At 39.7% G+C, this 24,659-nt stretch overlaps 1 protein-coding gene across 2 annotated transcripts in view; it reads right to left on the reverse strand.

Moving 5' to 3' along the window:
- Positions 1-24,659, reverse strand: part of phip (pleckstrin homology domain interacting protein) — a 199,816-nt gene that overhangs the window by 150,221 nt on the left and 24,936 nt on the right. For both annotated transcript variants that reach the window (XM_060849675.1, XM_060849666.1), the window contains exon 7: positions 15,256-15,416. In XM_060849675.1, the coding sequence (XP_060705658.1) occupies positions 15,256-15,416 (161 nt within the window). The remainder of the gene's footprint in view (positions 1-15,255; positions 15,417-24,659) is intronic.

Raw genomic sequence — 24,659 nt, forward strand, 5'->3', positions numbered from 1 at the left:
GCACTGGAGCGTGTTCAATGGAGATTCACACGGATGATTCCTGGAATGGTAGGTCTAACAAACGAGCAACGGCTGAGAAACCTGGGATTGTATTCATTGGAGTTTAGAAGATTAAGGGGAGATCTATTAGAAACTTACAAGATAATACATGGCTTGGAAAGGGTAGACGCTAGGAAATTGTTTCTGTTAGGCGAGGAGACTAGGACCCATGGACAGAGCCTTAGAATTATAGGGAGTAAATTCAGAACAGAAATGCGGAGACATTTCTTCAGCCAGAGAGTGGTGGGCCTGTGGAATTCATTGCCGCGGAGTGCAGTGGAGGCCGGGACGCTAAATGTCTTCAAGGCAGAGATTGACAAATTCTTGATGTCACAAGGAATTAAGGGCTACGGGGAGAATGTGGGTAAGTGGAGTTGAAATGCCCATCAGCCATGATTGAATGGCGGAGTGGACTCGATGGGCCGAATGGCCTTACTTCCGTTCCTCTGTCTTATGGAACCAACAGAAGGGATGGAATAGTGAAGAGTCACACATTGCAGGACACCCAGTCTTTGAGCTGCTCTATTACTCACTGTTTATTAATCTTTATTTCCACTCATGCTGAGCTACATCATTGCTGAGAATGGGAAAGTTCATGGAGCTCTCTCTACCCAGATAGCTCAACTGTCCAATGTAACTTACAACTAGATGCTTCAGGATTACGGAGCTTTGGTCTGATCTGTTCACTGTGGGACACATTTGCTTTGTCTATAGCATGTTGCTTCTATTTTTCAGAATGCATGTAATATTGATCAGGATTTCATTTTCAAGTACATCTAATGCCATCCCTAGCATATGTCTCTAATCCTTATTGAATCAGGGTCAGTCATCTGATTTGATAGTGATTGAAGAAGTGAAAATTATAATGACCAGGTTAAAGATTGCAGTGGGTTGCAATTCTCCTGTTGTTGATGTATTATGAACCAGTTTTGAGGTGCTGCCTCAGTCCAGAACCTTTCTCAATACAATAGTGAACCACAACACAGTTGGTGGTATCCTTTATGCAAAATCAGACTTGGTCAATGACTACAGTGACACCGTCATTGATAGTTATTCTCTCTCCTTCTGCCATAGGTCTAATCTGGTAGTTACACATTATATATTTAAAAAGTTAGCCTCAGTCAACGATGCTGGAATTTATGCTCCACCAGACCTTCCACCCAGTATTCCACAGCAATCATTGTAAGATTCTAATTCCTTCTCCCTCAATCATTTGCCTTGCTTCCCTTCAAATGCACCAATACTATTGTGTCAGCCACCTTGTGATAGCACGTTCCACATTCTTGCCACTTTTTGGGTAAAGAAGTTGCTACTGAGTTGTCATTTGGAGGTTTTTTGTGACCATCCCATTTACATTGATGACTTTTACTTATGCTCTTCCCACACCGGAAATACTTTACCTGTATCCACTCTACTCAAAACTTTCAAATTTTAAAGATGGTCACCTCTCACAACCTTCTCTTTTCTAGAGAAGCAGCAGCTTAGCTTGTCAATTTTTGCCTCAAGTGTATTCCCATGCACTTCTGGTATAATTCTACTAAAGGTTCTCTCCACCCTCTCCAGCACCTCAATATCCTTCCAATAATGATGATAATTATAATAATCCTCTAATCACATATTATTGAGTGTGATTGAATCAAGATTTAATACAGGTTTAGTATAATTTCTCTACTAGGAGAAAGTGAGGACTGCAGATGCTGGGGATCAGAGCTGAAAATGTGTTGCTGGAAAAGCGCAGCAGGTCAGGCAGCATCCAAAGAGCAGGAGAATCAAAGTTTCGGGCATAACCTTCCTGAAGAAGGGCTTATGCCCGAAACGTCAATTCTCCTGCTCTTTGATGCTGCCTGACCTGCTGCGCTTTTCCAGCAACACATTTTCAGCTATAATTTCCCTACATTTTAATTCTATTTCGCCAGAAAACACACCGAATGTTGGGTTTGTTTGTGTTCTTAAAAGTGACCTTTCTGACCTGCAGCACAAAAAAATGATTGGTCTTTGTGTACTCAGAGATCCCTTTGTTTCTCTACCTCACTTAGACTTCCTATCAAAATCCACTATTCACATTTATCTGTTGTTGAGTTTCATTTGTCAATTGTTTGCCTATTCTGCATGTTCATTATTGCCTTCTGTTTATTTGTTGAAGTCCTCCCCAGTACTGACTTTAGTCTGTTCATCCATTTGAACACCCAATGTTAAACTAAGCTACAAATTTAGACATTATTTTTGATTCCAGAGTCCAAGTTATGAATTTGAGTTGTGGAAAACAGCATGCCCAATACTGACTCTTGTGGAAAAGAGTTTCAAACCTTTCTGTATACCCTTTACTCTCAATTCCTGCTTTCAGTCTTAAAACCAGTTAACAATTCATTCTGCCACTTGCCCCCCATTCACATTCTCTCACCAAATTTACTGATCTATAACCATAGTTACTAATGCATTACAGGACCCCCAAAAGTCTACTGACAAGTAAAATGTACTGCATTAATGTTACATTCTCTCTCCAGAATCTCTTCAAATTAATTCCATAAAGATAATGAAGGAAGAGTGTCCATTTTGAAATCCATGCTATTATATTTGGACTTTCTGGATGTTCTTTTCTCTTCTTTCAGCTGAATTACATTGAAACTGTGACCAATATTAAGCTCTACTTTAAGACTTAGTCAGCTTGGTCACTGGTGGCATTATCAAGCCATGTTTGGTAATCGATATAAAACTCCATGCTGACAGCAATCTGGGCATCCCTTTGTTCCTCTACCTCATTTAGACATGCACCTTGCAAGTGTTAGTCTCTAGCTCTCTTCAAGTGGTGCAAAAAAGGTCAAAGTTGCTATAGTCCCAGAGGACCACAGGGCTAATCTCAGGAAAAGGGCAAGAGGGAGCAGAATGAAACGAGAGCAAGAGGGTGCAAGAGCACTAGAGAGCAAGCAAGAGAAACAGTGAGAGAAAAGAGAGAGAGACTGTGTGTGTGTGTGTGTGTGTGTGTGTGTGTGAGAGAGAGAGAGAGAGCGAGAGAGAGAGCGAGAGAGAGAGCATGAGACACACAACTGGTGATAAATTTGACCTGGGGGTCACCATGCCTCAGGCAAGGGATGAGGTTGAGAAAGCAGTACCTTCTTGACAACCTCAGCTGATGCAGGAACTAAACCTATGCTATTGCAATTACTCTCCATTACAAACCAACCAACCAGCCAATTGAGCTAACTGACCCCCATTATTCAAAAAGGATAAAAGAGATAGGCCAAATAATTATGGGTCAGTCAGAATGACCTCAATGTTGGGTAAATTACTAGAATCAATATTGATAGACAATTAACTGTCAATTGGAAAGTCACAGATAAATTCCCAAACCCAGCCCGCAGGAAAAGTCAGCATGGTTTTGTTAAGGGAATGAATTATTTTAGTAAAATAATTTATCTTTTTGGGAAGGATTAAGGAGTGATGAGCAAAGCGCAGTGGAAATAAGTTATCTGCATGGATTTTATTAGGGTATTTGAAAATGTGCCACATGAAAAATTAAAGCCCATGCAAGAAGAATGTGGTAAGTAGAATCCAAAATTGGGAATTTGTGGACAGATATTTTTGCAAATGGAAAGCAGTTTTCAATGGTGTTCCACAGAGTTCAGTGTTGGGCCTTTTGTTGTTTGTGGTATATATTAGTAACTTAGGCTTAAAGGTGGGAAGAACGATTTCAGAATTTTGCAGACGGCACAAACATTAAACAGCTTGGCAACAGTAAAGAGAATGGTTACTGACTGCAGAATTATACCAATGATTGGATTGAGTGAAAGGTTGTGTACTTGGGGAGGGATAAAGGAAGGGAATATTCAATAAACAGGAAATGCAGCTGCTAGTGTGTATGGGCACAGGTCTCTAAAAGTAGCAGGACAGCCACTTAGATGATAAAGAAGGCAGATGCGATGCTTTACTTAATTGGGCAAGAACTGAATACAGAAGCAGGGATGTGATGCCGGAACAGTAGAAGACATTAGTTGGCCACAGATGGAGCCTTGTACACTACCCTGGTCACCACATTAGAAAGGGTACAAAGAGGATTTAAAATAATATTGCCAGGGCTTGAGAATGAAGCTTTGAAGATAGATTGAATAGGCTAGGATTGTTTTCTTTAGAACAGAGGAGGCAGAGAGGTGACCTAATCGTGGTATGCAAATAAAAAAGCACGGTGATAGAGTAGACAGGGAAAATCTGTTTCCCCTAGCAGCAATGTCAATTACCAGAGGCACAGATTTAAGGTTCTTTGCAGAGGAACTAAAGGCAGCATGAGGAAAAACCTTTTTGCTTCGAGGACAGTGGAAGTCTAGAATTCAATCCCCAGTTTGGTGGTGAGGTAGAAGCCTTCAGCCCATATAATTTAAAAGAAACCTGAAAATGCACCTAAAGCTGGAATGTAGGATTAGAATAGTTGGCTAGTTTATTTAGTCAGCACAAACATGATGTGCTGCAACGTCTTTCTATGCCATAACTTTTCTATGTTTCTTGTTTTTATGTCCAAATTATTTGTAAAAATGCAAAATAATATTACTGACATGTGCAGCAGATTCCTGTAAATATCCTTATCCATGTCCTATATATATTTACTGCTATTCTTTGCTTTGTCTATTCAACCCATGTTGCTCAAGTCCATTTAAATTCAAAATACACTTTTGTACGTAATATGGCATGGGTTCAAAAACCATGCAATAATTAGGGATGAGTCATAAAATTGATTCCTAGAATAAGGACTTCTAGTTATGAAGACCAGCAATGAAAAATGTTGGTCTTTTTCTTGAAACAAAACAACTTCACTGGAGAATGGCGATGTTTTCAAAATTATGTTATTGTGGATAGTAACTGGTAGTTTTCAAATTAGTAAACTGATAAATAAGAGAAGAACTAATATTGTTGAACAATAAATAGGCAAATAGCAAAGGTTAAATAGAAAATTCATAAAACATGGAATACTTTATCACAAATAGCTATCATGGCAATGTCTATAACATTCAAGAGAAATATTTTTATTTTACAGAACAATATTGATATGGAGGGTAAGGAAATGTGACTGGAAAAATACATAATTCCAGTTGAAAAGTTAAACTCTGGCAGATGTACAACAGACCATTTGACCACCCATCTGACTGTAATTTCATAATGTTCTTCAAAGCTGTCCTTTGCTATATTCAAAAGTGTAGTGACAAACCTTTAGCAATTTGAAATCTTCTAGTGACAGGTGGGTCAGTAACGACAGGATGCAGCTTTAAGACAACTGACAAAAGAACCAGGAGTGACACGAGTTTAAAAAAAAAGAGAATTGCGTAGCAAGTTGTTATAATTTGGAGCACACAACTGGTGTCAGGAGCAGCTTCAGTATTAACTTTCAAAAGGGAACTGGATAAATACTGTACTCAGAATGGAAGGTATGCCAAAAAAGCAAGGAAGTAGGATCAATATGATAACCCTTTCACAGAACTAGGATCCGCAAAATATAAATGGCCTCTTACAGTGCTATATCATTCAATATGGCACTTTATTGTTCCCTATACAATGGACAAGGTTTCATTAAAAGTCACAAAATGCTTCAGAGAGAGTGAAAGCATTAGCATGTTATTGTGAGTCAGCTAGCTACTTCTCCATGCGTAAGCAGAGATACTTAAAGCTATGATGTGTGAAAGATTCCAAGCAAATACAGTGGGAAGTAAAATAAATTACTACCACCAATGTCACCGAGGTCCCTAGTACGTAAATGAGGAGTAGAATTCAGTTACAATTTTAATATCCACCTTCAGCAACTTGCATTTTGGATTACAGTTTCTCTCTCTGTAATTGCAGTATGACATTACTAATGTGGGAGTGGGTGGCATCATGGTCATGTCACTGGTCTAGCAAACCAGAACTCCAGGCTGATGGCTTGGGGACATAGATTCACATCCCACCATGGCAGATGGTGAAGTCTGAATTTAATAAAAATCCAGAATTAAAATCTACATAACCACTGATGATTGTCATAAAACTTTGAGGGAAGTAAATGTGCCATCAGGTTCAGGCATTGTGGTAACTTCTTAACTGCTATCTGAAATAGTCCAAGCAAGACACTCAGTTGGGGGGGAGGGGGGGCAATTAGAGATGAGCATTGAATACTGGCCTGCCCAGCGCTGCCCACATCACGTGAATTAGTAAACAAAAAATATTTATGTTCTTTTTATTTAAGAAGTTAAATTTTGATCATGCTGAATTATAGCTGGAGATAGGACACAGGAAACACAGAATGCAGGATAACCTACAAGTCAGATTCCTGACGAGCATCTGGGTCATCCAATATTATATTCTACTCATCACTGATTAGAAATAACTAACTGGTAAAGAGTCACAATCAACTTTTGTATTCTTTAGGAAAAACACAAACACAAAAAAAAGACATTCAAGATGTTTGCATAGATTTAGCCCTCACAATACATTCATGAAACACCCTGTCATTTAAAACTATAACAAGCACTCACCAAATCTGAATATTTTTGCATAAAGTACATATTCACATAATACACAACTGCACTCTACTCCTCTGACGATGTAAACTAGAGCAGATTATGTAGCCAGAAAATGTCAGTGCTTGTTTATAAGAAAGTTATCTGCATCCTACACAAATATTAAATGCAGAACTTCATTACAAATTATATACATTGTCTGAGTCACCTTAGCAATGATTTCCCTAAAACCTTTTTTATTCCCCTCACCAAGCTGCTCACTCCTGTATCCTCTCCCACGTTTTATGGACAACCTCTTTAGCACTCACTCAAGTTCATTCCTCATGTGCAAATTTGTCAGCAACTGGCTCAATCACAAGCAGCATGCCCATGCAACTGCACCTCCAGCAGAGGGTGTCAGCAGAACAAAAGCAAGAACCCTGACTGATCTTACAATTTCATCTCAAAAGTGCTGAAGCCAATTTGTGGCACCTCCACACAGAGTGAAATCGGTGAACTCAGAAGAGGTCTGGACCCAATTTGTAGGACTGGATATTCATGCCTCAGAGTGTGTCAGAATGGAATCAGGCTGGCAAGAATCATGGCAATTGAACCCAATTCCAGGATACCATTGCCAACAGCTTTTTAATGGTGCAGTATAAAAGGTGTTGGACGTCAACCCACAGGGAGTGCAATTTCAATGGAGCAAGGATGGCATTTGATGTAACATTAAAGGTGTTGTTATCATAGAAGGACCCTGGTATGAGTAGGAACCTTTCGATTGGGAAGTTCAAAAAGTGTTGCCAACTTCTTACACAGACTGCAACAGGTTGCTCACTTTAGCAGGTACTGTTCAAAAAAGGACAATGTTTAGTTTGCTTAAAACTTACACTGATACCAAAGAAAGAGGAAAACAGGCCCAATGAATGTCAGCCATTATGCCAAGCTGAGGAAAACTAGCTTTTTAGTGATGTTGTACAGAGACAAAGTGTATTTACATGTGAAGGGAAGACTGGAGACAGATTCAGTAGGGGTCAGGTTGATTATTTGCTTGACAGCGGAAATCAGGTAAAAGGAGAACACAAGAGCTCACCTTTATTCCAGATTTCCCCCAACAAGCCAAGATGAAAGCCAGAAAAGCCTGAAGTTTGCAGGTATCATAGAGAGAATAGAGAAAAGTTAGCCAGGATCTTTGTCTAAGACAAATCAAATAATGTCATAGTCCCAAGCATTAAGTGGAGTTGATCAAAGTCAACATTCAGGCATGATAAAGTCAGAGATATTGAGAGGATATAGTCAAGCTAATGGAATTGGAAGCAGCAACACAGAAGGGGAAAAAAATAGTTTCATTGCAAGTATGCAAGAAGAAAGAAGTTGATCTTTTCATTATGTATGGTGAAATGATGATATTTGTTTTAAATATATACTGGTGTTAAGGAAAGTTTTTTTTGTAAATATGCTTATGTAATCAGCCATGATCTCATTAAATGGTGGAGCAAGATTGAGGAGTGAATGAAACCTCCCCTGCTTCTTATTCATTTGTTCTCTAGCTGTGTCCAGTCTGGCTGCCATGGCACGGGGGTAGGGCAGTGCAGTGCCGACTGTGGGTCAGGGCAGATGGGGGTGGGCAGGGTGGGAGCAGACTCGTGGCGGGGTTGAAGGCGGGTGGGGGGGGGTGGATTGGTGGAGCCAGCCGGGGTTGGTGTGCTGGCGGAGGCAGATTGGACAGTGTTGGGAGGAATCAGACAGGGGTGGAGTTGGGAGGGTTCAGAGTGGAGTGGGGTTGGGTGGGGGTCAGACAGGGTTGGTGGGGGGATCAGATGGCGGACGGTGTCAGATGAGGGCAGGATTGGGGGGGGGGGGTTGTCGGATGGGGGAGCGGGGCAGGCTTGGGAGGTGTCAGATGGGGGCAGGGTTGGGGGTGTCAGGTGGAGTCAGGGTGCAGGAGGCTTCAGCAATGCTTCAGGTCCCTTACACACAAATGTGTATCTGCTCAGAAACAAACCCTGAGACAACGAGAGAGAGGGAGCAAGGCAGCAGAGCAAGGAAAACTCCGAGCCTCAGAGGACAGGCATTGAATCAATTAACCGAATAATCAATTATCCGAACTAAAGTGCCCGCCTGTCTCATCCAGATTCCCCTATACATCTTTCCATTGTGTCTGCAGTAAAAACAAGTACACAAACCAATCTGTTAAGTTTTCATGTATTTTTGATGTTGGTTTTATCATATTGTATTCTGAAACTCAGATACGTGTATCATTGTACATTTTATTGTCTAAGCCGTTTTTCAAGTCAGGAGCAAGTACATTGCAAAATCTAAGCACTTTGCTATATTGCCCTATTGTTGAGAAAATGTAAATAAAGTTAGCTTGATAATGATTGCCTGCAGCTGAGCATTTAAATCAAGGGCAGCATGGTGGCTCAGTAGTTAGCACTGATGCCTCACAGCACCAGGGACTCCATGTTCAATTCTGGCCTTGGGCAATTGTCTGTGTGGAGTTTGCACATTCTCCCAGTGTCTGCGCGGGTTTCCTCCGGGTGCTCCGGTTTCCTCGCAGTTCAAAGATGTGCAGGTTAGTTGAATTAGCCATGCTAAATTATCCATATAGTTTAGGGATGTGTAGGTTAGATGCAATAGTCAGGGGTAAACGTGGGTAGGGGGAATGGGTCTGGTTAGGTTACTCTTCGGAGGATCATCAGTGTGGAGTTGATGGGCCGAAGGGTCTGTTTCCACACTGTAGGGATTCTATGAAGGTGGTGAAAAAGGGAATAAAAGATAAAAATGACATTTGGGCAATGGTCAATCCTACTTCAACAATTCCTCCCCAGCTTTCCATTTAAAGCTATGTTAGCAAGCTCCTGTGAGGATTGTTTGAACAAATGGTTACAAAGGTTCCAATAAAAATAAGGGTTTGAAAGAAAAACTCAGCAAATTTGCGTGTAGTAAATTCTCCTTCTGCTTCAATATAACATAAAAGCTGTGTAGTACACCATATACAGCAACTAATGAGAACAGTTCTACTAGGAAACAACTGACCTTCAAGTAGTATGTCACCTGTGGTTGTAATGACAAATCCAAAGTTTGCCCCTCACTATAATATTCCATCTCTGACAGTTTGGAGCATCAATCTAGCTGACTATCTGAACACTAGGAGCATTATTAGTCTCCTAGTGAGCAAATGCTAAATTCAAGTCCTGTGAAATTTTTTTTTTAAAACATAGCAGCGAAATGTCAAGGCTTTTGTCAAGAAAACCTTACGTTTTACAGACTGAATAAAATCTGAAGGTGTGGTTAGGATGATATAGCTTGATTACACAATCTCCTGGGCAGTTCATGTTATTTGTGAATAAATTGCACAGCCTTCTAAGACTTCTGCAACTAATTTCACCTTCAAGCTTGATAATATTTTTCCCATAGATCCAAAGTAAATATCAAGTTTCCATTAGCCCATAAACATAGCAATATATCCTAATTTGTCACATCTTTGTAAACATTTCATAGAATCATAATTTCTCAACATATTAAATTCCTCATGAAGAACACTGGATGTTGGTTAACTCAGTTGACTAAATGGCTATGTGTGATTCAGAATTATGTCAAAGGTGCAGGTTCAAAACACACATTGGCACTGCTAGTTCATGGAGGCCCACCTCAACATCCCCCAGGTTTGCAGCATGGTACTCCTCATATTATATTTAACCAATTGTTTTTCTCTAATGGAAAAGATGCCTCGGTACATTGTGAACTGTACTAATTACCTATAAAGAGTATACTACAAGTTTGATGGAATTATCTATTTTGCAACCATATGCAGAAAAGTACTTATCTGGAGTCCAGAACAGCAGAATAATTAGATACTTTTATTTGAAGAAGTATTTGTTTTCATGAAAAGAAAGTGACAATTGAGATCCTACATTTTGTTATTGCTCTTGTTGATTTTGAGTTGTGTTTAGAAAAGATGAAAAATAGCAACATGTCAAAATTTATATCACTTTCTCTTTCTCAGCAGCATGTCATTTTTAAATCAAGCAAAATTAACAAATAAAATGAAGCCAAAACTGATAATATATTGAGAATCTGTGCAGCTTTTCTATTTTTAGGTTCTTTCATTTTCAATAGAGCTAGAACATTACCTCCTAGCAAAATACTGTTCCCATCATAGAAGCAGCAAAACAATATATCTTGTCACTACTTCGCTATCTTTCCAGACCAGATATTGGTCAGAAAGCTATTCAAGAGAAGCAACTGAACCCTACAAACTTATATTCAAAACAAACTAATTTTTTGCTGCACGTTTGATAGGAGCATTTGAATTTTTTCTGAAATAAATATATTACACAGCGCAAATGTACAATTTTGCAGAAATTTAGTTTATATGGTTTGCTCTATAATACACATTTGGGTTAATAGAACATCGATCACAGAACATAGAACAGTACAGCAAAATACTGTACAGCAAAATACTGGCCCTCGATGTTGTACTGATATTTATCCTACTCTAAGATCAAACTACTCTACATACCCTTCATTTTATTATCATCAATGTGCCTATCCAAGAGCCTTTTAAATGTCCCTAATGTATCTGATCTACTACTAGTGCTGGCAGTGCATTCCACACACCCACCTCTGTGTAAAGAACCAACCTTTGACATCTCCCCCAAACCTTCCTTCAATCACCTTTAAATTATGTTCCCTCATGACAGCCATTTCTGCCATGGGAAAAGGTCTCTGACTATTCACTCTATCTATCTATGCCTCTCATCATCTTGTACACCTCTATCAAGTCACTTTTCGTCCTTCTTTGCTCCAATGAGAAAAGCTCTAGCTTCCTCAAGCTTTCTTCATATGACATGCCCTCCAGTCCAGGCAGCATCCTGGTAAATCTCCTCTGCACCCTCTTTAAAGCTTCCACATTCTTTCTATGGTGAGGCGACCAGAACTGAACACAATATTCCAAATGTGGTCTAACCAGGGCTCTACAGAACTACAGCATAATCTTGCAGCTCTTAAGCTCAATCCCTCTGCTAATGAAAGCCAACAAACCATATGCCTTCTTAACAACCCTATCAACTTGGGTGGCAACCTTGAGGGATCTATGGACATGGGCCCCAAAATCACTCTGTTCCTCCATGCTGCCAAGAACCCAGCTTTTAACCCAGTATTCGGATTTCAAATTCAACCTTCCAAAATGAATCACAAGTTGAACATCATCTGCCACTTATTAGCCAGATTCTGTAACCTTGTCAATGTTCCACTGCAACCCACTACAGCCCTCCACACCACCAACAATTCCACCAACTTTTGTGTCAACAGCAAATTTACTAACCCACCCTTCCACTTCCTCATCCAAGTAATTTATAAAAATCACGAACAGCAGAGGCCCCAGAACAGATCCCTGCTGAGTACTTTCCATTTATTACCACCCTGTCTTCTATGGGCCAGCCAATTCTGTATCCAGACAGCCAAATATTCCTCTATCCCATGCCTCCTTACTTTCTGAATGAGCCCACCATGGGGAACCTTATCAAAAGCTTACTAAAATCAATGTACACCACATCTACTGCTCTATCTTTGTCACATTCTCAAAGAATTCGATAAGGCCTGTGAGGCATGACCTGCCCCTCACAAACTCACAGTGACTATCTCTAAACAAACTATGGTTTTCCAAGTAATCATAAATTTTGTCTCTCAGAATCCTCTCCAATAATTTGCCCACTACAGACGCAAGACTGACTGATCATTAATTCCCAGGATTGTCCCTATTCCCTTTCTTGAACAAGGGAATAACAGTTGCCACCCTCCAATCATTTGGTACTACTCCAGTAGACAGTGAGGGTGCAAAGATCATTGCCAAAGGTGCAGCAATCTCTTCCCTCACTTCTCGAAGTAACCCTGGGTGCATCCAGTCTTGGCCAGGGGACTTATCTATCCTTAAGCTTTTCAAAACTTTCAGCACATCCTCCTTCTTAACATCAACCTGTTCAAGCATACCACCTGTTTCACGCTATGCTCACAAACATCAAGGTCCCTCTCAGTACAGAATACAAAAGCAATGTATTCATTAACGACATTCCCTAACTCCTCGGACTCCAGGCACAAGTTCCCTCCATTATCCCTGAATGGCCTTATCCTCACTCTGGCTTCACATAAATGTAAAATGCCTTAGGGTTTTCCTTAATCCTATCCGCTAAAGCTTTTTTGTGCTCCCTTCTAGCTCTACGAAGTCCATTCTTCTTCAGATGGGACAGTAAAATTATTTAACTTGCAAAATATATGAAATAGTTTAAAAATTTTGATCTAAATCAGCATTAATAACCTTTTCCTCATAATTTGTTGTAGTTATTCAATCAACTGGACCTGTGCCATCTTTATGTACATTCCAGTCTAATCCTTTTATGCTCCTTTTCAAATACTTGTCTACCTTATGCTTACAAGTTCATAACACTCTTCAGAGACTTCTTTAAGTAATAGATTAATTATTATGCATGGATTATTATAGAATCATTTCTGAGAAACCAAAGTCTTTCTTTGGTTAAAACAGGGTCAATAATTGTATATTTTCACCAGAAGGAGCCTAACCTAAAGTAAATTCTACTCTCAGTGAAATTTCTTTTCCAGTAAGCCTGGCAAAATGTATGTAGAAATGACTATTACTAAAAATGAATACTTTTCTATTGCATCTGTAATTTATTTCGGCAATAATTTGCTAAAGTAAAAGCACTGCAAAATCCTCCCTGCTGAAAGGAGGAAGGAAAAGTAAAACTCCAACAAACAACCAAAAACTTTATTTAGATCTGTACAAGCAATATATCTGAAGACATTAACATAGACTGACTCAATTCTAAATCCTCATGGGTATTTCAGAAATAATATGCTTTACATGCAAACAAAGTGACTACTAGGGGCAGTCATAACCAGTAACATGTATTTTTAAATCAAACAGAACAAAATGGTGCATTGCTGTTATCTGATTAAGGATGCATACTAATGCTCTTACTTTCTGTAATCTAATTTCTTTACAACATCAAATTATCCATATTTAAGTTTTTCAAAGAGGTGCATCATGGAGCACAGCTGTCATGTCTAAAAAAAAAAGTATCTCTACAGCAAACCACAAGTATAGTCAGGTCTTAGAACACTTAACAGGGTAAAGGATGCCAAGCAAGAAGGGAAGAGAGCGGTTGAGGGGCACATGACATCACAACGGAAAAGACATTTTGAAAGCGACTGAAAAGAGAAGTTCTAGAAGATGTGGAGTAGCAGCTAAAGGATTTACTGATGGCTGGGCAGTGGATGAATTTCACAAAGTGGAAGATGCTTTGAGAATTCTACAAGTTGCAGGAAAGAGTAAGAACTTGAAGGAATTTGATGCACTGTGCTAATCGCAAAGAAAGACATTAAAAGTCAATTCTGTTGGAGCTCAAAGAGACAGCAGGTGATAGGAAATGATGTGTCTGCAACCCCAAATGTGATTGAGAATATGGACTCTAACTGTAACTTAGTTAATCTAGTTTAAGGAGGTTGGAAAAAGAGACAAGAAAAGAGATTATTGAATAAATATATATTTTCAAAGTGATAAAAGCGAAATTTAGTACTTCATAACCAAAGGGGAAAACGTAAGAGGCAACGGGAGATAGAATTTTAGGGGTCAAATAAAGCAGTTTCAATATGAAATGTCTTAAGCTGAATTGACAGCCGGGAGTTGTAGTCAAGTTAGAGATGGGAGTGTTACAGGAAGCAGAAAAGGATGACTTAAGCTTTGCCACCATCAAAGAGCTAGAGCAAACTCAGGAGGCCAAATGGGAGAAAAAAAAATGAGGACTGCAGGTGCTGGAGATCAAAGTTGAGAGCATGGTGCTGGAAAAGTACAGCAGGTCTGGTAACATCAGAGGAGCAGGAGAATCGACATTTCAGGCATACGCCCTTTATCAGGAATTCCCAAGCTTCGATTCTCTGCTCGTTGGATGCTGTCTGACCTGCTGTGCTTTTCCAGTACCACACTTTCAACTCAGGAGGCTAAATGGCCGTATAAAATGTTGTAACCATATTGATTCCATGAAACTCAGGTGATGGGCTGGCTTGGTGCTCAGTAGTTAGCACTGCTGCCTCACAACGCCAGGGACCCAGGTTCAATTCCACTCTCAGGTGACTGTCTATATAGAGTTTGCACATTTTCCCCGTGTCTGCATGGGTTTCCAACTGATGAGCTGGCTTCTTCCCACAGTCCAAAGATGTGCAGTTTAGGTGGATTGGCCATACTAAATTGCCTACAGTGTCTAGGGTGTGCAGGCTAGGTGGACTAGTCATGGGAAATGCAGGGTTACAGGGATAGAGTAAGGGGTGGATCCAGGTTGGATGGTCTTCAGAGGATTGGTGTGGACTTGATAGGCTGAATGGCCAGCTTCCACACTGTAGGGATTCTATTCTGATGTCAGCCATGAGGATTTTTCATATTCTTCCTCCCCCAAAATACTTAAATCAGTAAATACTTGATTTTGACAAAATTTAAAACCTGTAAAGTTACAGGACACTCGAATCTAAACAATAAATTGAATTATTGTGATAGAGAATTATGAGAAACATCTCTTGGCGTTACAGCCTTTAACCAAACTATGGGGAAGGATGCAGTACAGCATGTTATTTTAATGGGAAACTAACCTTGTTGCCATTTTAAAAAACTTCAAAAACAATATTCAACTTTGTAACAGAGGAGAAAAATACATAAAACTTTTCAAAGGGAAGGTTAATAGAAACTCACAGTAAATATTCTCCTCCCTGTTCGATCAAACGTAACACAGTAAACAGATGATAGGTGCCCCAGTATTCGTTTGTGCATCTTCATATGTAGATACACAGCAGTTGGAACAAGTTGACTGAGTCGAAAGCTCCCCGTAAGTTGCCGAGCCCGAATAGTATCCACTGCAAATCAGAAAAAGCACATTTATAGTCTGCAAATGACAGGAGCAATTTTCTTTAAAAATAGTGCATGTTGTGGAGCAGAAAAACACCACAATTACCACAACAAATTCTTTTACATTTACAATGGCTCCAGTTAAGCATATGACGTAGAAGAAAAAGTTTACACTCCAAAAACTAAAGAACCATTACACTGTTTACTAAAGGAAATGCGATGTGTTTTAAATTGATCTTGAAGTTACTACCATAAAACAAACCTTACACCACTGAGGTTAGAACAAAGTTCCTCATGTGGTCTCTTCAACATCAAAATTAAAATTTTGCTTCAAATTTCAACAAAGAGTCAGGCAGAGATCAATGTCCACTCTTCAGTTTACAAAAAACCTACAGCACTGCAATAGCAATCATTTCATTGGAGGACAGATGCAGAAGACACCAAAATTGGAGGTGTAGTGGACAGCAAAAAAGGTTACCTCAGATTACAACGAATCTTGATCAGACGGGCCAATGGGCTGAGGAGTGGCAGATGGAGTTTAGATAAACATGAGGTGCTGCATTTTGGAAAAGCAAATCTTAGCAGGACTTATACACTTTATGGTTAGGTCCTAGAGAGTGTTGCTGAACAAAGAGGCCTTGGAGAGCAGGTTCATAGCTCCTTGAAAGTGGAGTCACAAGTAGATAGGATACTGAAGAAGGTGTTTGGCATGCATTTCTTTATTGGTCAGAGTATTGAGTACAATAGTTGGGAGGTCATGTTGCGGCCGTACCGGACATTAATTAAGCCACTTTTGCAATATTGGTGCAATTCTGGTCTCCTTCCTATCGGAAAGGTGTCGCAAAATTTGAGAGGGTTCAGAAAAGATTTGCAAGCATGTTGCCAGGGTAGGAGGACTTGAGCTGTAAGGAGAGGCTGAATAGGCTGGGGCTGTTTTCCCTGTACTAGTCATGGGAAATGCAGGGTTACAGGAATAAGGTAAGGGGTGGGTCCAGGTTGGATGGTTGTCGGAAGATCGGTGTGGACTTGATCGGCTGAATGTTGCCAGCTTCCACCCTGTAGGGATTCTATTCTAAGATGTCAGCCATGAGCTGTAGGGAGAGGGTGAATAGGCTGGGGCTGTTTTCCCTGGACCGTCAGAAGCTGAGGAATGACCTCAGAGGTTTATGAAATCATAGGGGCATGGATAAGATAAATAGACACAAAGTCTTTCCCCTGGGGTGGGAGAGCCCAGAACTAGAGGGCATAGGTTTAAGGTGAGAGGAAAAGATATAAGGGCCCTAAGGGGCAACTTTTTCACGCAAAGGGCAGTAAGTGTATAGAATGAGCTTCCAGAGGATGTGGTGGAGGCTAGTACAAGTGCAACATTTAAAAGACATTTGGATGTGTAAATGAATAGGAAGGATTTGGAGGGATCTGGGTTAAGTGCTGGCAGGTGGGACTAGATTAGGTTGGGATATCTGGTCGCCTTGGACGAGCTAGACCAAAGGGTCTGTATCCATGCTGCACGTCTCTGATTTTATGTATTGCACGTCATTATGGAAACTAACAAACATTGTACAATTCAGTAAATTAAAAATGTTAATGAAAACAATGATTGACATGGACTCATAACTTCATCAGTTTAACTAACAACTACCATGGCATTTGACCTGAATTAATTTTGAGTAACATGCAAATTTTTTAAATTAGATTACTTTCAGTGTGAAAACAGGCCATTCAGCCCAACAAGTTCACACCGACCCTCCGAACAGCAATCCACCCAGACCAATCCCCCTACATTTACCCCTCCACCTAACACTACAGGCAATTTAGCATGGCCAATTCACCTAACCTGCATATTTTTGGACTGTGGGAGGAAACCAGAGCACCTGGAGGAAACCCACGCAGACACGGGGAGAATGTGCAAACTCCACACAGAAAGTTGTCTGAGGCGGGAATTGAACCCGGGTCTCTGGCGCTGTGAGGCAGCAGTGCTAATCACTGTACCACCGTGCCGCCTGTGAGGAACAAGAGTTACTAGCCTTGGTAGAATTCTTTACAACAGTAATCTGACTGGTATCCAGCATGCCCGGGGAATGGGAATGCCAGTTATCCGGATCTGCCGATTTTGAGAAATATTAGTGGCAGCTGGGAGAATGCAACTCACCACTACTCCAAGATGCATGTGCATTTTAAAAAGGAGTAAGCAGAAACAGTCATAAATACCTGGCCACGATAAGTGATACTGCCTTTACCAATAAGGTAAATCTTGCACTAGCTTTAATCAAGGCATCTAATCCATCATTCCCTTCCAATTACTAATAAGTCAAGACTTCATCATTCGGATTTCTCACGTAAACAGTGTCTGAGATAAAAAGGAAAATTCTAGGAGTTTGGGATCTTGATAATAGGGATTTTACAGTATAGAGGAAATGAGGGAGAGAGGGACAAGTTAAGAGGAAAAGTTCAGTTAGAAAAAAAAAGTGCAGAATTATAAATAAATTATATATGGAAGAACATACTGAATTATAGAATTTGCTGATTGCAGCTGTCTAACAGCTGTGTATTCTATATATGTATTTCATGACATGGTTTTATATAAGCATTAGAAATGTCAATTTCATTCAGTGTTTTCCCTGTATAATATATATCTGCACTTTGAAAGGATCATTGTTAATATTTCAACCATGCTTATTAATACAGAAAGTGCAGTTTTCCTACTATAGGCGGTTTTGTTCTTGTAAATTGAAGCCATGTAACCAGTGGCAACCATCATGAAAACCAATTGGTTCATAATGTCCTCACCTGGTCTGGCTACTTGTGACTCCAGTACCACAGCAATGTGGTTGAACCTTTAATTGCCCCAGTGGGCAACTTGGAATAGGCAGTAAATACTGACCTAGCCAGCAACACACCATATCATTAACTCTTTTTACTCATTTATCTGTTTACATGTAATTTTTATTTAAATCATGCATCAATTCTGCATCGTACATTTTGGGTATCCTGGTTTCCATTTGTGGAATTTGTGATCACTATGAAGCTGTACAAATCCTTGAATTCCATTAAAATATAGTTAAAAAGAACTGCAACCACGAGTTAAAAAGAGTAGTCAATTTCACATCCCCCACCGATCCCCACAATTTGTCCTCTCTCTACCAAACATATCCACTATTCTCAAAATAATACGTGTGGACATTTGCAAACTATCAACATTGCACATTAATCTTGAGACTCAGACAGTTAGAAGAATTAAGCAAACAAACCTCAATGTGGATATGAATACAGTGGAATATATTTTGATCAAATTCATAAGAAAAGGTCCCATTTTGAAAGTCTATTAGCAAAGGTAGAAAAGTGGGGAGAGGAAAAATGGAGTGGAATTTTTTTAAAAACGTATCCTTTTATTGGACCTGGGAATCGCCACAATGCTTGCATTTGTTGTCAATCCTTAATTGTCCCTTGAACTGACGGCTAGCCATTTTAGAGGGCAGTATGTCAACCAAATTGCTGTGTGCCCTGACCAAACCAAGGAAGGATGGCAGAGTTCCTTCTGCAGATGTTGATTGTGAACCAGATAGGTTTTATTACAATCGATGACTTTAATGATTATCATGCTGAGAACTGATTTTCAATTCCAGATTAATTGAATTTAAATTCCACCATCTGCTGTTGAGAGATTTGAAGTGGTTCCCCTGGACTATTCATCTGGACATGTGGATGACTAAGTGACATTACCAATACAACACGGGATTCCTATAAACTTCCTGAAGGTTCCCTGTCAAAATGAATAAGTACTGTACTGTAGACCTATGTGCCAGGTGCACGTCAATCAGGGCAACATATCTGCAACTTTATATCTAAATATCACTTCTTTCTATTTATGGGCAAGTGACAGTCAACTATATCCCTGCCTTTTCACTACTACTGAGTCAAAAGCTTAGAATCTCCTTCCCAATGGTATTATGGCTATAACTACATTACACGGTAAGTAATGTAGCTCACTATCACATTCTCAAGGGCAGTCAGGACTAAGAAACAAATGTAGACTTTCTAATAATATTCATGAAAGACTAAAAAAATTTCCTTTATCACCGCTCCTGCCAATAGGCTTGCACTCTCCTCCTCCTCCTCCAACACAGGGGCAGCCGTTCATATTATCATATTATGTAGACAGCATTTTCCAGGGTTGCACCCCCAACATCCCCAAGGACAAGTACAGCAGCATAACCAATGCACTATTACATTGAGGTCACATCCTTAATCTATACTGGGTCAAAAGTTCAAAATTGCCTACTCTACAACACTGTAGAAATACCTATTTGGAGGGTTAGCCAGCAAATAGAGTTGGAGTGGTATAGTCACGTTTAGTTTATGAAACTGTAGACAAATAATTGGAACAATATCAAAAATCAACAAGAGCGATTCTGGTACTTAGGGCTTTAAGTTGAGAGTTGAGCACAGAAATAATAATTTCTTTGGTGGGGATGGTGATGTTGAAGGTGGATCTATTCTTTCATGGAATGTCAGCACTACTGATAAGGCCACTACTTATTGCCAATCCCTAATTGTTTTTGAGAAGGATCAGGTGAGCTGTCTCTTGAGCTGTTGCAGTCCATCTGGTATAGGTGTACACAGCAAAGTTGGAACAGGAGTTCCAAGTTTTTTGATTCATGAGAAGGAAAAGTAAATGATCAAGAGCATTGATTTCATTTAATTATGTTTATTTGCTTTTGAATCAAGAGTAAATTATTTGAAAACAAAAACTCAGTTTTAAAATTAAATAAGCTCCCAGAAAGTCTTTATAGTAGAATGAAGTTTCACCACATAGAATAATGTGTTTGTGAAAAAGGCATCCATCAAAAGCAAATAATGGGCCAATTAGTTCCTTCAAAAGAACTATTGCAAACATACTGACAGAATGGGAAACTGACTCCATAATCAAATATTGCACTTCAGTACAGTACTAATGGGAGGGCAGCATTGTTGGATGGCGTGTGTTTAGTAAGTGTTTGTACTGTATTATGATTTTTAGAATTTAAAAAAGATGCAGATCAAGTTTGGTTTCAGATCGCTGAAGGCATTTTTTTTAAAAAAAAGGTCATAAAGCCATTTGGAACTGCGACTCAAAAGTTATGCCTTTCAATCAAGTGCCGAACAGGAAACTTATGATGTTAATCAATGGAATGGCATTAGCGAGTTCGGGGGAGAAGATTTGTAGTTCATCTATCACCCTTTGAGAAAAAGAACTAGAAATAATACCAACACAGGAAATGACATCACCAATCCAAAAGAAACCTAAACACATAAATAGATAGCAGGCCATAACACCAGTGCTTCACCGGAGGCTCACTGATGATGCTAACTAGTATAGTGACAAAACATCTGAAAACAAACCTCCCAGCTCAGCGAGCAAACTTCCATCCAGATGGAGTGACATACTGCTGAAGTTATGATAGACAAAACAAATTTGGAACCATTAGTTTCATTTTTGATTCCAGTTCAGAAGGGTTAGGTTTGTAGAAGAACAGAGACGCAAACATAACGTTGTAGTTTGTGAACTCTCCAGGCTGAGAGACTTGGTAAAGAAGTTCGAGTTGTTAGAACTGAAAGAGGATAAAGCCAGCATACTGGAAAGAGGTGATTAAAAACTGTATCATCAGTTCAAATAGAACCAGAAAGAGCCAGTTAACTGAGAATTTAAAGAGACAGAAGTTGTATTTTTCTGGAATTAAAGTACCTGTAACGGTACTATTGGAAAATCGGTGGAAACTTTGGGTTTTGCTGATAATGTTAATTTGTCTTATATACGGCTTGATTTTGTTTTCCTCATCTACATAACAAACCTGTGTTCTTCCGCGAAAGAACATTTGCAGCCTTTTGCAAACTTGTTTCAGTGACTAATTACCATGGCAACCAATTGCAAAGATTACACTTATGATCTATCCAGCCAGGTTTCACTCAAATCAGGTGTTGCTGGGATTAGCTGGAATCATAACAGATCTTTCATATGAGATACCAAATTGAGATTCCACATGGATGAACGGGTGGAAGTAAAATGCTAGTATGGACAAGGGTACATACAAGAACTAGAAAGGAATGTTAATTATCTTGATGGGAAAATAAAAATATTAAGCTAAGTGTTGGAAGTAGTTTGTAAGGAGGGGGAAATATTTCCAATCAGTACTATAGGTTTTTTTGGTAAGCATTTTTCCAGCCGAGAGAGGAAGGAACTGCAGTGGATTTAGCAGTTCTAGAGAATGAAGTGGGCAAATGGAGCATGTGTAAGTGCAGGAACATTTTGGAAAGAGTGATCACAATATCATGTGGTTTAAAACAGGTACAGAAAAATCACAGGAACAATTAGAAGTATAACTACTCAACTGTAAGAACACTACTTTAAAGGGAAATTGGGATCAAAGAAATCAGACAAGGACTGAATAAAAATATATTGATTATGTAAAAGTTGAATAAAATTCACACAAGGGAAAAGAAGTGGCAACACTGGAGCTTTCTGGGTGACCAAAAAATTGCAATAATTTTCATGGAGTTGGCTTCAGGCCAGATGTTTGAATTTTAAACCTGCTTACTCCTGGGCTTTACACAGATAAAGGAATGGCAACCGATCTCTTTCAAAAGGCAGGTTATTAATTTAAGTATTTTATGAAAATTTCTGATGCAACTGCTTTGAAGGCTTTGGAGTGGACAGACTTCGAGAAACTCAGCAGTTGAAGTGAGGCAAGGACAGCTTTGCAAATGAAATAAGTGCCATAGCATGAATGCCACATGTTGCCCAATATTACCAAATTCATCTGAATCAGAAATTCCCAATTCTTCAGAAAAGCCCCAAGTATCAGGGAGCAGACACCCATGTTGTGAGCGCACCCCATCCTTCTCAATTCTAGGGGTTCCCTGAAATTGAACCTGTCCTGTTGTGCTATCTGCACCAGAGATTCATTTTACCATACAGAAGCAAGTTTTTTTTTGAGAGGAACCTACTTGCCAGTTTAAGAAGAGACATCACTATTAGTTTAAAAGTTGAAGGAATACAAGTGCTTGGTTTCCTACATAATTCTTCGCCTCTGCTGTCACACTCCATCCTCACTACTATCATCAACATGATCCCTGCCCTTTAAACATCCAGAGATATTTAAAAAGAAACAGGAAGAAAAGAAAGTCAGGTTCGTATATCATATCAAAGTTTAGTATACCAATTTTACCAGGATGCTGCCTGGACTGAAGGCTTGTCTTACGAAGAGACATTGACTAAACTCGGACTTTTCTCTCTGGACAGGAGGAGGAAGAGAGGTGACCTCATTCAGGTATACAAGGTAATGAGAAGGCATGGATAGTCAATAGCCAGAGACTTTTCCCCAGGGCAGGACTGACTGGCATGAGGGGTCATAGTTTTAAGATATTAGGAGGAAGGTACAGAGGAGACGTCAGAGCTATGTTCTTTATGCAAGAATTATGAATGCATGGAATGTGTTACCAGCAGGGGTGGTGGAAGCAGAGTCATTAAGGACATTTAAGCAACTACTGTATATGCACATGGACAGCAGTGAATTGAGGGATGCATAGGAATTTAGATTAGGAATAATCCTCGGCACAACATCGTGGGCCGAAGGGCCTGTTCTGTGCTGTACTTTTCTATGTTCTTTGTTCTATAAAAAGTACAATGGAGAAATTAGGAAAAACTAAGGAGGAAAAAGCAGGCATATATTAGCAGGTAACATAAAAAGGATTTCTATCATCTTTTAGGAAGGCACGATAAATTGATTAGGTACCAAAAGGGAAACGTATTGTGGAGACAGAGTGGATGGCTGAGGTACTAAATAAACACTTTAAATCTGTCTTCACAGAACAGGAGAATTCTGCCAATGTCACCATGAATGATGAGGTAGAAAAATTAAACAGATTAAAAATAGACAAAGAAAGGAGGTACTTAAAAGGTTGAGAGAACAAGATAGAAAATTCACCTAATCCTTCTTTGTTGCTAAGGAAATTAAGAGAGGGAACAGTGAAGGCTTTAGTCACAATCTTGGAATACTCCTCAGATAAGGCTGTGATGCAGGGGCTGGAGCAATGCAATAATTTGTACCCGTAGACAGAACAAAGATGATGGATGAACTCAACTACTCAGACCTAACGTCAATGATGAGGGAAATTACAGAAATGCTGATACGAGTCAAAATTAAACCCATGGAAAAATATGTTTTAATAAGTTGTAACATGCATGGATTGGTCAAAATGAAATCATGTCTAACTTGATGAAGTAACAGAAGGATTGATGAAAGCAGTGCAGTTCAGGTCACCTGCATAGACTTTAAAATGTATTTGATAAAATGCCACTTATCAGGATCATATGCAAGATTGAAGTCTGGGGAAATAAAAAAGCAATGTCAATCTTTACAATATAGAGAAAGCAGTCGAAACAGGTGAATGATCTTCAGACTGGAGTGAAATATCCAGTGGCGTTCGCCATGGATTCAAGAACACAGGAAATTGGAGCAAAGGACATAGCTACAGAGATGGTGAATGCAAATCTTTGAAGAATTCTTAAAGTCTGAAAAAGTACGAAGGAATTGGAAAACTGCCAATGTAACACTCACATTCGAAAAGGGAGATGGGCAATAAACAGGTTACTATAGTTACCTAGGAACACGGTTGTCCCTGAAGGTCAGGATCTGAGGTGGCTGGAGAGATATGGAGATACCAGGTCACGGCACAGTGTTGCTACAAAATCAACATTTCATTTGAAGCAAGCATCAGGACAGCAGCTATTCAAAATGCAAATGTCAGACTAGTACTGCAGTGGGTGCTGCTCCGAAGTCAGGAACTACAGAACCCTGGTAGGCACAGAGAACTGTACACTGATTTGCTATTCATCCTCTGACCTGAAGGCAAATAATATTAGGTGCTTAAAATGATCAGATTACTCAGTTTGGAAACAGGCCCTTCGGCCCAACAAGTCCACACCGACCCTTCGAAGCGTACCCACCATTCCCCTACATTTACCCCTGCACCTAACACTATGGGCAATTTAGCGTGGCCAATTCACCTAACCTGCACATTTTTGGACTGTGGGAAAAAACCCACGCAGACACGGGGAGAATGAGCAAACTCCACACAATCAATCAGTCACCTGAGGTGGGAATTAAACCTGGGCCTCTGGCGCTGTGAGACAGCAGTGCTAACCACTGTGCCGCCCAACATTCCATTCTGCAGCACTAACATTCCTTACATGGATGAGCAAAGGAAATTACTAA

This window comes from Hemiscyllium ocellatum, chromosome 3 (assembly GCF_020745735.1).
Source record: "Hemiscyllium ocellatum isolate sHemOce1 chromosome 3, sHemOce1.pat.X.cur, whole genome shotgun sequence".
Taxonomy (NCBI): domain Eukaryota; kingdom Metazoa; phylum Chordata; class Chondrichthyes; order Orectolobiformes; family Hemiscylliidae; genus Hemiscyllium; species Hemiscyllium ocellatum.